The sequence below is a fragment of the Camelus bactrianus genome, chromosome 33 (assembly GCF_048773025.1).
Source record: "Camelus bactrianus isolate YW-2024 breed Bactrian camel chromosome 33, ASM4877302v1, whole genome shotgun sequence".
NCBI lineage: Eukaryota > Metazoa > Chordata > Mammalia > Artiodactyla > Camelidae > Camelus > Camelus bactrianus.
Genome location: NC_133571.1, coordinates 13,648,277 through 13,662,892, shown reverse-complemented (window position 1 = coordinate 13,662,892; position 14,616 = coordinate 13,648,277). Strand labels below are relative to the sequence as shown.

General features: G+C 40.3%; 1 protein-coding gene across 8 annotated transcripts in view; it reads right to left on the bottom strand.

Moving 5' to 3' along the window:
- Positions 1-14,616, bottom strand: part of KMT2A (lysine methyltransferase 2A) — a 71,810-nt gene that overhangs the window by 40,357 nt on the left and 16,837 nt on the right. For 6 of the 8 annotated variants that reach the window (XM_074356878.1, XM_074356883.1, XM_074356880.1 and 3 more), the window contains 4 exons: positions 8,417-8,486; positions 3,146-5,799; positions 1,675-1,852; positions 449-683 (listed from right to left, as the gene is read on the bottom strand). In XM_074356878.1, coding sequence (XP_074212979.1) covers positions 449-683; positions 1,675-1,852; positions 3,146-5,799; positions 8,417-8,486 — 3,137 coding nt within the window. The remainder of the gene's footprint in view (positions 1-448; positions 684-1,674; positions 1,853-3,145; positions 5,800-8,416; positions 8,487-14,616) is intronic. The other 2 variants (XM_074356884.1, XM_074356885.1) reach the window with 1 other exon arrangement.

Sequence of the window (14,616 nt, the reverse complement as noted above, 5' to 3'; positions counted from 1 at the left end):
TGACCTAATTAATACTATGCCTAAATTTGTCAGTTTTTACTTAGAAACCCTCCAGAGCTGGTATATGGTAGCCTTGGCACATGTGGTTATTTAAATTTAAAATTAAATAAAATTTTAAAATGTAGTTTCTCAGTCACACTTAGCACTTAGCACATTCCAGGTGCTAAGTATGCACTTGGCTAACCTACCACACTGAGCTGAGCAGATATAGAACATGCCCACCTCTGCAGAATGTTCTCTTAGACAGCACTGCCTGCAAGTATTTCTGATTTAAGTGCAGCCCAAACCTAGTACATCACAAAATCCAACTGTGCAGCTCATCTTGCAACTCAAGGGGACTCAGCATAAGCACATTCAGCGTTCCGACACATCTCTGTGACAAACCGAGGTCAGACCAGCGGCCTTCACGGCTGGGAGGCCAGCCCCTCAGAGGAAGACGTGCACTCACTTGCAGCATTGCTTCTTTATGTTGCGGCCACCGAACTTGGGCTTGTCCAAGCAATTAGTGCAAACGCCACAGTCCTCAGGCACCTGGCAGCCAGGACACTGCCCACATCGCCTCGATCGCCGGCCTTTCTTAACTGGAGGTTCCTGCGGTGCCTTGTTTCTGGTGACGGGTTTAATTGGTTTGATGGGTGGAGCAAGAGGTTCAGCATCTTCTGAGCCAGCAATCGATGACTTGTCTGTTAAAGGGACACGGCATTAGCTCTGAGGGAGTATCCAGTATCCAATTCCTTCTTGGGAGTAGAGGGGAGATTCTCAAAATCTATTTATGGTTTTTTTTTTTTAACTTGGAAGTACAGTCGATTTATAATGTTGTGTTAATTTCTGGTGTACAGCGTAGTGCTTCAGTTATTTAAGTTATTATATACATTCAATCCTTGCTTTAATTAGGACTCCAAAAATGAAATTCATTATAAAAAAATTCATATGCAAAACTCAGAGTCCACTGTAAATAGTTACTTAAATGTTTAAAAATGCCTATAACTTGCAGCTTGTCAAAAGCAGAAATCCAAACACTAACAAAACACAATGTTACCTAAAGTCAAGAATAGAACTGAACACTTCTGAAGATTTTCTAAACTTCTAAATTTCAGCTGAGCAGTCACCCAGGATTTAACGACACTATGGCAAGCATGAGAACGCGCCTCACAGACATCCATCCAACCATAGGGAGCATAAACTGACCACAGGCCCCAGCTGCTGCGCTCTAAAATCCAGTGTAGAGGCCACAAGGCCACACTTACCAAGGCGGATCCTCCCAGAGTGATGAGCACGGCAAGGATACTGAGGTAGGCCTGTTCCTGGGAGACTCCTCTGATAGTCGACTCTGCTCAAGGGCTCCCCAACAGCCTTGCCAAACTTTCTTACACTGCATGGCAGGCAGTCTAGGAAGATTCTAACCCCACCTTCCATCCCTCTCTCTTTCACTAGGGTCAGACTTGCAAGGCAGTCTTAACAGCTCTCCCAGCCTTTCCTGACTCCCACCCATTTTCTCTCTCAGGCATTTCCTCTAATAAAATCCTTGCACATTTCACCCGCCCCTTGCCATCTGTTTCATGGAGAACACAGCCTAACATATAATGCCATGAAGAGCCTACCAGGCACCTCCAGCATGATCAGCAAGCAAACCCAATGTCTGCTCAGACCTCATGGTCGACATGCCCAACCTACCATCATTCCCCATGGAAGACAGAATCTTTTCTCGTTCTTCCCACGGTAAGGCACTCAGGGTGGGCATGTCATCAGGAAACACAGCTCGTTTTCGGCCAAGGGCAACAGCAGCTCTCCTGCAGACGTGTTTAATCCGCGGCCCTCGCACAGAGGTCTCCGATGAGTCACTTTCTTGACCCTGAACAGGAGGCAAGCCCAAAACAAACAATGTTGAAAATGTAATTGAATGAAGCCAAGGTACAGTTGATTAACTTATTATAATCTACAATCAGCACATACAGTTATTCCCAGATGATTTGCCTATCGATATACAGGAATCAACTACTTCTGTACCCTAAAATTGGCAGGGAGGAAAAAAAAGGCCTCTAATCAAAAACCAAAAATGAACTAAGCTTCTATTTCTAGTTATAGTACTTCTCTAAAGTTCCCCTCAAAAAATCAAGCTGCCAGCCTCAAAAAGTTCAGTCTGGTGTAAAATAAGGCTTATCTAACCAGAGACTATTTCTTATATTTCCTTGATCAACAGAGAAGTAGGGAGAAATAACTTGTGAATGGAAGTATAAAAGGCCATGGCTCCAAACAGAAATGTCTGGCATTTGAAAAAGCCATGGAACCTATCACTAGAAGGCTAACTAAAAACATCCGAAATGCTGTCGGAGGCAAGTCTCATCATATTCCTGCTGGAACTCTCAACTGGCAGAACTACTAAGTGTAAATGTTGCTTATGTTAAGTAATATTAAAACCTAAGTTTGTGGTCATCTTAACCTCACTTGATATGTTGGTATAAACATGAATCCATTACATGACAATTTTTAAAACCAATCGAATGATCAGCAGGCTTTCTCAGAAAAGGCCAGTGCCTAGCTCAGTTTGTAAAAAAAATGCTGTTCTTTACAAAAATCTGTTCGTCATCATCTTAACTAAGTGAATTGTGCAGCTTTCCTATACCGCAACTTAAGGCTAAGTGCTTCTCATATGCATTCTGCAACTACCTGTTAGCTATTGGTCTAATCACTCACTACTCAGGTTGAGAATCCCCTCTCCCCATTTTCTATAGTAAACAACAGTAAAACAATCTGACTGCAAAAGTGCACCTTCAAAATTAAATCACAGATTCCATCACACCAAACCCATTAAGCACAAACAGCTCAGCATTCTGTGTGCTGTGGCCCCACCTGCCTTTCAGTCTGAGTTCACCACCTTCCTACAGGCACCAGTCCAGCCATGCACTGTTCCTCAAGTATGTCTTACACTCTTCTATCTCTACCTACACTGTTCTTTCTCCTTAAAATATTCTCCCCTATCATTCTCTACCTATCAAAATCCTACCAGTCCTTAAGGGACCACTGCCAACGCTACCATCTTTTCCTGATTCCCAGAATTGGATGTAACTGGAACACTCAGCCTGAAACTGGCTCACAGAAGGGGCTCGAGAAATTTGACTTTAACAGGCAAGGGGGAAAAGAGTACCTGTGCTTTGGGCTGGTCAGTTTGTTTAAGACTTTTACTCTTCTCGATCTTGCAGAGCTGGGCTTTGGCCTTTTTTAGGAGGCTGGCAACCCTCTTGTCAGTCATTGGAAGCTTGTCTGCCTGAGCCAACATGGAGCCTATGGAGGAAGTGGAATGTTTAACAGTGCTAGATGAAGGAGTGGAAAGGCAGAGGGTTTTCTCCTTCTCCAGGGATGGGGCAGTTGGGCCGAGGTCCAAGTTGTTTTTTTCCAGATTTCCTCTCCCTTTCTTTATAAGTATTTTGGTTTTGACAGCTGCTGTATCCCCAAGAGTCACAGACGCAATATCAGTCCCAGAATCAAGTGATGAAGACTTCTTCCGCCCGGTTGCTTTTTTGGCAGAAGATGAAGTGGCCACATCTTCACCAACAACCTTCTCTTTGGAAACCCTACCCACAGGATACAAAGCAGAGCTACTCTGAATTTCTGATCCCTTTTTCCTTTTCTCTTTCCTTGACTCCCGCTTATTCTCTTTCTCTCTCTCCCGGTCTCTCTCTCTGCTCTTGTCCTTCTCCGCGCTCTTGTCAGCCTCTCGCTCTTTGGACAGCTCCTCAGGGGCCTTGTCTTTATTTCTCCCTCTTTCAGTCTGAGAGCCTGGGGTAAACCAAGGGAAGAGAGGAGTGGGACTACTGGACGAAAATGGCTCTGCCGGAGCACTAGTCTGCTTCCTTGGTCTCTGGTTTTTCTCTGCAGATTCCCCAGACTGAGTCAGGGAATGAGAAGGAAAAGTAAAAGTTGGGTTTAAGGCACTAGTGGCAAGAGGACTAACAGAAATGCTTAACGAGGAAGAGACAGAAGACGGTGGGGTGAGAGGTGACAGCTCAGAAGTACTAAGCCTTCCACTTCTTGTCCTCATGGAGTGAGAAGGAGATCTTGGTTCAGATCGAATAGGGCTAAACACTTTCCTTTTCCTTTTCCTGTTAGAGACTCCTGAAGAAGATGTTCCAGCAGAAGTTCGATTACCAGGCAAGGTTACAGACTCAAATATTCTAGAGTGAGCCTCGCTTGGAGTAAATCTTGGAGCTCTCAGAAGAGGGCTCCTTTTGTGCATATCAAACCTTGTTCCAGAATGGAGTGGCGAAAACAGTCGGGCTGAAGCAGCAGTACCAGATGCAGAAAACCCAGACGCGAAGCCGACATCCTCAGGGGTCAGTGGAGGGGGGCGGAAATTATCAAATATCGGTTTGCGAATAAGACCTTCTTTGGCATACTTTGCTGAGGAAAAGTATTGTGGCTCTGACCTAGAATGCTTTAAAGAAGTCCACCTAAATGTTGGTTCTCGCAAAATAGATTTTCGCTTCCCTTGCATGGGAGCGGCAGAAGTAGGCAAAAATGGTGATGCTAAAGGGATGGTTGGAGGCATGAGCCAAGGTGTATGGTCAGAGATGCTGGAGGCTGGCTGCAGTGGCGGGGGTGGAGTAAGCAGGGGTGGAGGTGGAGAGGAAGAGGTCTGCTGCTGGGGGGCACTTTGTAGAGTGGATAATTTTTTTGTCGTTCTAGATCCAAAACTTCTCTCTGACACGGAATACCTTCTGCTTCTCCTGTCATTACTGTCGTTTTCTGGGGACTGGGAAATCGGCAGTGGAGTATGAACTTCAGGGGTATCGCTTCGCTCTTCAGGAAGTACCTGAATCTCCTCCGAGGCCTGAGAATCTGTGGAGGTATCAACACTGGGGCTACTAGATCGGGAGGAGTCTGAAGACATCTGAGAGGAGTGCTGAGACGCCGCACTTGATTTTTCAGAAGATCCACAGGATGTGGCACTGAATCTACTATTCGGCGTAGACTCTAGTCGGGCAATTTTAATCGGAGGGTCATAATCCTCATCCTCTATAAACCGCCGGGGGGTTTTGATGATGCGGGAGGAGATGGCACTGACAACAGGCATGATGAACTGTCGGATATTTTTGACCTGTGTCTTCACCTTCCTTCCTTGCAGCTGAGCCGCTTCTTTCTCGATTTTCTTTTGAGCCCCCTTTTTCGCCCTCTGCAAGAGCTGCTTAGCAATTGTTGCATCTGTCCTTTTAGAAGAAGGAATAATCCTGACTGGCTTAATCCTTCGAGGGCTTTGTCTGACTACTGTCTTATCTTCTTTTGTGAGTGGAGGTGTTCCTTCCTTGTCTTTCCGGACCTTCTGGGGCTTTTCCAGTTCAGAGTTAATGAGGAGACCTGACGGGGTCTTTATCCTTTCTGTGGATGGAGGCCTTCCTCGTCGGCGTACAATCTGTACCCCCTTCCTTCCTATTTGAAGCTTCCCTGCCTTAAACTTTGACTTGAGAGGAGAGAGTTTACCTGCTCTTAATTTTTTAATTTTTGTGGCTTGCTGAAATGTAGCAGAAGGGGTCCGTTTCATTTTCTTCAGGCTGTCTTCTTTGTTTCCCTTTGGTAACTCTGAAATGTCCTTTCCATGTGTTATTTTGAGTTTTACTCCAGGGAAGGTGGGAGGTCTTCCTCTCTTCTTTTCTATACTTTTAGAATCTTTCTTCTTGATCTTATCTCCAGATTTGGTCTCTGATTTATTTAGAGGGGAAAACACAGATGGATCTGAGAGGATAGCTGAATTTCGGTCAGAGCCACTTCTAGGTCTCCCGCGAGGTTTTCGAGGACTAGTTTTAACTGTGTATAGAAATTAAACAATGAAGAGCATATATTTAGCTTTGTAGTTTAGGTCTTAACTAAGCTGAATATAATTTAGCACAAGCCATTTTGTACTGAACTCTACTTGGGTCAAATGAATCAATAAAGCATCTTAATTGTGCTTAGTTTCTTTCCACCAAAAACCTGCCTTAAAGAAATCAAGGAAATAATATTCTACCTAAAAGAACACTTGACTTTTTTGATAGAAAAACTAAACTTTAGGTGAAACTTTTTTCTGAATTCAAAAAAATACGTTAAAAAAAAAATCTGTACGACCTTTTCTGTATCAGAGCCACCAAAAGTAACACTTGAGAACACATTTATAGTAAGTCATTTCATCTTTTCAGTTCAGAATTTGGGCTTTAACAAATTTGAACAAGGTCTCTTCAATCAGTAACATACCAACTTCTCTAGGATACAACAATATACCGACTTCTATGGGCAGCTCAGCTTCCTATATTTTCGATTTGCTCTGTCAAAACAAGTTAAGACAGTTTCATTGAAAAGACAATATTCATTCATGAGATCAGATCAGAATGAGATCAGAATAAGATCACTGAACTCAGTGGTATGTGAACTAGTCAGTGAAATGACATGACATTAGTCTGTTCCCCTATCTACAGGTTCTTGAACTAGTTAAGTCTCAAGTTACAAAACAGATTTAACCATAACTGACGTCAAGAACAAACTGACAAGTTAAATCAAATTTCTTGTATTCTAAATAAAAGGAATTTGCCAATTTATAAATCAGCTCAATTTGCTACATATCAAGAAACTTAAGGAAACCAGTTTCCTAAAATTCTTTGTATGGTCTCTACTTTTCAAATGTATTAAGAGTTACCTAGTCGGTCACATCTTCTCTTCTCTCATGACTTTTCAATGTTTTATATGACTCAACATTCTTCTGAGATTATAACCTCCCCTAATAGGCACCAGAAGAGATTTATGCCATTGTGATGAACATTTTAGACTTTGGAACCAACCTTCTAACAGAACAGAAATCAAAGGTCTTATTGTTGAGCTTTCTAAATATAAATGCTTTCCTCACCAATTAACTTGAGACTTCTCTCAATAGATTAAGGATTCACAAATCGGTTCTCCACATATACTAGTTACAACAAAAGTAATGGACTAGGAGACAGCAGAGAAACTATGTTTCATTTCTTAAATAATAAAAGTATATACAAATGGTTAAAAAAAAAAGACAATATTCAAGGTAGATTGACAGCTAAGAAAAAAACTTAAGAGGAAACCATCAAGAAAGGGTTGTGAATTAACAAAATAAACTCCTACCCAGCAGTACATCACAAGATTCCTAATCATCATGGTAGACTTGAACCTGGCCACTCACAGGCCTTTATTAATTCTGAAAACCTCTTCTATTCAACTTTTAAAAGAAACTTTTGCTGGACAAGCAGAAAAAGGAGAAAAGAGAAGAATCCAGCTCTGCAGCTAACTTCTATAATCCACAACACATTAAAAAAACTCACAAACCAGTTAGAAGTAACTCCTCATCATGCCTCATTTTGTCATCTATAAATAAAGGGTTAGACCAGATGACTTCTAAAATCACCTTCTGTTATGAAATTTTAAGATTTCATCACATCTTAAAGAGAACACTGCTACTGTCTAAATGGCAGATGCTGGTATACCACCGGCTAAGCGCTCCCAACTAGATTGGCGATACCACTACCACTTGGGAAAGGAAAAATGGTCAACGTATGTGTTTGAATTAGATTACCATATACATATGATGATTCTTAAATGGAACCCAAATGCTAACAAACTATCACAAACTAAGTCAATGTCAAACAGCAAAAACATAGCTAACAACATCATATCTAACTAGATTGTCTATCCACATAAAATCAAGAAAACCATACAAGTCAGAATGGCAGCACAGATGGGGAATGTTTTTTTCATCAAAAGATCTACAACCCTCTCCTATATAGATTTCTGCAAGCCATTAAATGTTATTTCCACTGAAGATCATCTCTCAGGAAGCTACTGTAAGTCTAGAATTTCAAGACATTCTAGATATTTTCTTGATGAGAAAAATGACAAATATTGCTAATAAATGGAAATACCCCATGTCGTTTTTATTTTCTTTATTTATTAAAGTAAACAGTTTTTCAAGGATCGGGTAAAAGAGTTTCATACAGCGCCGATATTTTGTTTTTAGTTCTTTGACAATAGATTAAATTTCCTCTGTGAAAAACAATGGCCAAGTTACTCCCAAAATCACGTATACTACCATATAATTCAAAATGCATTAATCGGAGGATGCTCTTAGTAGGCTACCTCAATTTGCCTACCAGGTTTTCCAATCATTCCACAGAAATCTAGTCCCCATGCCTCAAGTGGTTCCCAGAGAGAAGCATAATCAGGAATAAACCAAAAGTGGCCTTGACAGAGAGGACTGCCATAAAGAGGTCTGGTTCATAAGCCATTTTCCACTTAGTGTGAGCAAAAGGGAAGGATGCACCCAAAAGTTGCTGGTATTTACGACCACCCTTTACATGTAGAAAAGGCAAGGGGAAGCCACAGTTTCTTAACAAACAAAATGTGAAGGCACCATGCATTTAACTGGCCATACCTGAAGGAGACCTTGTGGGACTTCGTACTCTGACTTCTTCATCTGAGCCAAAACCTAAGAACTGCTCATCCTACAACAAAGGAAAATTATTTTAAAATCAGGGAAAAGAAACACGAATGTGAACATATCCCAAAGAAATGCCCCGAGGAGATACAAATGAATTTGGAAAACTTAGTTTCTATATATTAATCATTATCATTCATATGGATATAAAATAACTTAAAGTTGAAATAAATGGACCCAGCCATACAGCTTCACAACAGACAATAGGAGCTGTGTAGTAACTGAATAATGCATTGAAATGTCATCTATGGTGCACAGTACACAGGGGATAGTCCTAAATTTCAAAGTACAGATACAGCCCAAAATTAAAGAGTGACTTTAATTCAAGTAAGCAAATCAGTACAATGGCAGAAATACACAGCCCCAATAAAACAAATAAATCTTTTCAACAAGTAGTTAAGTCTACAGACCAATAAGGAATAACATAAACAGTATCATAATCTCTTGTCTACTGAATGTTAATAGAGACTGAAATTGCCACAATTGTCAGTTCCTTAACTCAGGAAGTGACATTTCGATGTGATTTCCGTACATTTGAGATCCAAAGATTCTCAACATGCATTTTATGGCATCATTTTAAAATGCCCTGTGATAAGAGACTTAATGGTGGGCAGCAGCATTTGTGAAAGGGATGATGAATTGACCACATAGAGGGTGAAATGCATCCAAAAGTAACTGAAGGAAGCGTCTTATTTTCAGTCATAGCTGGAAAAGGCAAAAGGCAAAAAACTTCTTACCTCTTAACTTTCAATCTGCCCTTTAAAATAAATATCAAGGAGTTAACCAATTGTGAACAAGTTCTCAAGAAAGATGGTCTATTTAAACAACCTGATTAATAGAAGTTCACTGATTCAGAGACAGAGTTCTTTTCAGAGAGATGAGTTTCAGATGCCAGAAAAAAATCCACATAAAACAACAAAATAAGAAATGAAAGACAGATTTTCTTGCACTTCCAATTTATACTGATAATCCCCAAACCAAATTCCAATTAAAGGCCCCCAACTTTAGAGGGGGCCAGTCGATCCTCGCATCTGTCAGCATGTGACACCACCGAGGAGGGGGAAGGACTAGTCTGAACTGAGGTCTCAGTTGTAGCACTTGCCGGCTGTGTGATATTCAAGTCACTATTTTTATATCTCAATCTCTTTATTTATTGGAGTGTTGTAAGGAATAAATGAAATAATTTGTGTAAATCATGTAATTTATATACAGATTACTCAGGAAACTATAAGGCAGCATCCATACTGGAGTACTCACTATTGATGTGATTTTAGAAACTGAAGCTCTTAAGGGCCAAATGACTCACCCAAGATCACAGTTACAAAGAACTTCCTACCACTGATAGTTACAATCCAAAACTATAAATAAGTATTTAAAGGAATCAAATAAATCATCTACAGTACAAAACATGCTCTTCTTTTGGCTACTACTAAAGTAACATGATACCCATATTCAAATCCTTTAACTTTCTGATTTAGTTTTTCTTTTCCTAGATTATTCTCATGGAACAACCAGCTACTCTTGGCATTTCACAGACACCTGGGGATTTCCTAACACTTACCAGGGGACTGCATTGCTAAATGCATGAATTTTATGCTCCAAGTGCTGCAGTGAGAGAGAGTTCTAGCAACGATACGTACTATAACCAACAGGTAAAGTAACTAACAGCAGAAGCAATGCAAGATGATTAATCTTTAAAAGAAACTAAGAGATCCACATTGCTATGTTCATTATCAGTAACCTTAGTGAGTCACTTTTCTATATTTGAAATGTTCACAATATGTAACTATACAACCCAAATTCAGTGTGCTCCAAAACAGTACTACTGAGCTGTCAAGCAGTAGTTTAACTAACTCTGCCAATGTTTAAAGTTTCCAAGTATTTTCCAAAATGACAGAAAGCATTAACTCTCTTTTCTTGTGGCCTTGTAGTTGGAATAAGAAAAGAATGACTTTACTTCCACCCAAGAACTTTCTCTTCACTTGAAATATAGATTGACTTCTTGAAGCATGCTTAAAAAAAAATAAGCACCCATTGTTTAAATAACCCAGACAGTTTAGCCAAAAGCAAAAGCCACCATTGTTATGCTAAGGAGCTCTAGTTGGCTAACTCTGAACCTCCAATTCCGTGTAAGAGCCCCACCTCTCAAAAAAATCTGAGGAAAGCCAAGTTGAGAAAGCACTGGAAAAAAAATTGCTGCAAGAGGTGCTACAAATGAAATCCTTCCTTGCCTCTCATCTCACTCCCATTACCTCCTTTAAACACGTGGGGTTCACGGAAGATGTTCCTAGAAGGAAACAAGGTAACAGTGCTGCCTTCCCAAGGATTTAGACTTGCCTAGAAATCAAGACTAAGGCAAAATGTCTACAAAAAACAACAAAAGGAGCTGCAGTTAAACCCATGTTTGGCACTGTGGCATTACAAGCCTGAAGAGAGAGAGTACAGGAGACACCACGCTGCATGTGACCAAGTATTCCTGGAAACTGGGCCCAGACAGCCATTCACACTTTTCCTTTCACACCGGCTTTCTCCAGATGAGCACAGCATTCCAAGACAGAATACAGGCAAGAGGCACCAAACCTATTCCTTCTGGATAATGATGACTTTGGAGACTAGATCACCAAGATTTTAGCCCTTTCTTACCTCCAAAGATAGAAAAGTATCCTTGCCAAGTTGAGCACTGTAAAATACTGTTAAATTATATTTAGCTTCCAGTGGTTAGGAATGCAATGAAGCTATCTAATATAATTTCCTAAGCGAAATCTAATTCTAAAATAATAAATGTGTAGAATTTCTTTATTACCCCCATCCCTAACTCTAGGGTAACCAGTTATTTGAGAACTTCCAAACATACCTTTACTAGCAAATTCTATTTTACTCATAAAATATCTTAACATTTGAGGATTTTTATTCTAATGGCAGACTTTTCATCCTTTAGTGGCTATTTGTAAGTGATGAAACAATAGGAATATTTTTTTCCACAAGAGAACCTAAGTGAACCCAAAATAATTATTACAGACAATAATGTTAACATATAAAATATGATGAAGTCATTTTAGAAAAATACATAAAATTCTGCTTCGAGGAATTATGTACTATTTGGACAACTTTTCAAGCAAAGTAGTATTTCTTTTACTTTCATTCATTCAAAAACCATTTATATGCTATCTATTCCTAATGGAAAGATGAGTAAGACATGATCCTGCTCCCAAGAAGTATCTAAGGCAGACAGGCAGGTGTACAATTTTAGCCTTCATTTCAAAAGCCAAAATCCACTAAAATGCTGGTAAAGGATAAAATACTATGTAACTCATATTCTGGAATAAAAATTTTGTTTAAATCTTAGGATAGTTCATTCTTCCTATTATATTAGTATGAGGTTTGTGAAGAAATATTCAACAAATTTCAAAATTCTTCCCAAGAATTGCACTATCTCTATCCCCCAGTATTATAAGTAGGCACCACTCCAGCATTAGAAATCAGAGTTTAAGTAGTCAAGACCTAAATCATCTGCAGTGATGAGATGAGACACACAGCTCCTAGTAATACCAGTGATTTTGAAACTGCTAGACCTCAATGCCTTTTCCTCCCTACCCTCAACTAAAATACACAGATTTAGATTTCAGCTCCTCCCTAAATTCCTCCCAATTTCTCCCAATAGTCAAAGCAAAAATCACTCACCTGGAGTTTTTCGCCTCCCAATATAACATGGAGGTTCCAAAGCTACTTTGAAAACTCTTCTATTAAACAAGCTCCACCACATCTGGCCTTTGACGAGTAGAGCCTAGGATGACTTCTTATACCCTTTTTTTTCCCTCGCAAGACTCCGCAGAACTTCAGAGCACTGAATTAAGTGGTAGGTATCTAAGCATTCTTCCGCCCTCCAAAATGTTTGTCTTAAAAGTTAAAAAAAAACAATTTCCTTCAACTATAAAGGTTTACCGATGAATCAACTAAAAATAACACCAATACCCATAGACAGTATCAAAAGCACCCCGATACTCGAATTGTTAGAAATTCTTTGTTTTGAAGGTTAATCATTGTTGGTTATCATTATATATGGCTCCATCTTGAGGAGGCCACAGGACTAAGAAAATTACTAAGAACAACCAAAGAAGATGAAGAAACATCAAGGAGGCATATTGTGCATTTCAGCAGCTCTAGTTAAAGAAGAGTAACACTTCTCCTTTGGGAATCTATTCCAGTTAGCTGTCGCTTCTGCCAGCACACTTCCCTATGTATGTGTCTGCCGCTACACGCTCTAAAATACCAAGGTCTTAGTGTCGCATTTTAAAGACATGCACACATAATCACCAGTACTGAATTAGCATAAGGGATAAAAAATGTGTTTACATGTCTGTCTTCTGCTCTAGAGTGTTCACTCTTTGAGGACAGGGAGAGTTTACTTATTCATTGTTGTATTCCTAGTATCTGACACATATTTGGCACTCAATAAATGTTTGTAAGAAAAATAAAGGAAATGCATTACACTGTTTAAAAAACATTAAGTGGTAATAGCATTGTAGGAGAAAATACTGGTGGACTCCAAAGAATCAGACAATACGATCTTTACTTTTAAGAATGCGCAGGGAGATCATTCATTCAAATGTATGTGAGCCCATTTCTGGGTTAAGGGATGAATACAGAGATAAAAGACAGCTTCTGCCTTTAAGGACCTGCTAGTCTGTCAAGAACAGGTCATTCAATTAATGGAATACAGTGTGTCTCCTGCTTTGCTAGAGAAATACATGCCAGAGGAATGAATACGGAAGCACAGCAGAAAGTTGACTAATTTGGTCAAGGAGAAAGGGTCAGGAAAGCCACTCCAGAATGGATGAAAACTTACTCTAACTTTTTAAGGATAAATTGGGGTTGAGGGGAGACACTGCAGGCAGAGATAATAACACACATAAAGGCACATAGGTACAAAAGAGCATGGCATGGAGCAAAGTTACAAACAGTTCAGTGTGGCTGAGGCCCTAGCTGATGTGGGAAAGGGGCATAAGATATTGAGGGTGGGGGGAAAAGCAGAGGCAGATCATGAATGGTCTTAAATGCCTGCATGAGTCTGAAGTTTATCTTCAAGGAAACGTGGGCCTCATCTTGAAGGCTACAGCTCATTAGCAATGCTTTCAGGCAGGAGAGAAGCATGGTTAGATTTATATTTTCACGAGATCTCTAGGACAGCAGTGGGCAAGTAGAGACTACCTTCAAAACCAGAGGCAGGAAGAACAGTTATAAAATACGGCAGTAGTACTGGGGATTGAGGAGGACAGATTCCATAGAGAGAAGGCAAAAAGGACAAGGTTTTAATATAAAGGGTTAAGGGGATGGAAAGAATCAGTAAAGACTTGCAGGTATTGGGCTTAGGCTGATCAGATCTATGGTGATATTTATAAGACTGCAAATAAAGAAAGAGCAGTTTCCAGGAGTGGGAAGGGAAATAACTTTAGACATTTGAATTTGAAATGCCTATCCAAGTTGTAAGATACAATGATCTGAGAAAATGCATCTGATTCAATGAATACATGCATGCTGAAACTGTATGCATAAATGCAGTCCTCCTGGGAGAGAATGCTGAGAAAAGGAGGGTCCATGGCAGATCCCTGAGCAACACCTACACTTAATGTACACGGGAAAGGGACGCTAAGGAAGGAGACAGAGATGGAATGGCCAAGGAGAAAGATCATGCATGCAAGTACAAAACACTCAAGGGAAGAATATATATCAAGGGATGGTCAAGCTGGGTAAGGACTGAAGCTTGTACAGGGAATATCAGAACTAGGAGGTTGGGCGGGGGAAGGGTATAGCTCAGTGGCACAGCATGTGCTTAGCATGCACAAGGTCCTGGGTTCAATCCCCAGTACCTCCATCAAAAAAAACCTAATTACCACTCCCCTTAAAAACAAACACCCCCCCCCAAAAAAAAACCAAAACTGGGAAGTCACCTATGACTTTACCGAGCCCAATTTCAAGGCAGTGTTAGAGGTAAGAAGAGCCAAAGTCAATGGGTCGAAGTGTGATTACAAAATGACAAAAATGGAAGTGAGTACAGACCACTCTTTTGAAAAAACTCAGTTCTATGGGAAAGCAGATAGGGCACGAGGTAGGGAAAGACCTGCTCGGGAGGATTACTT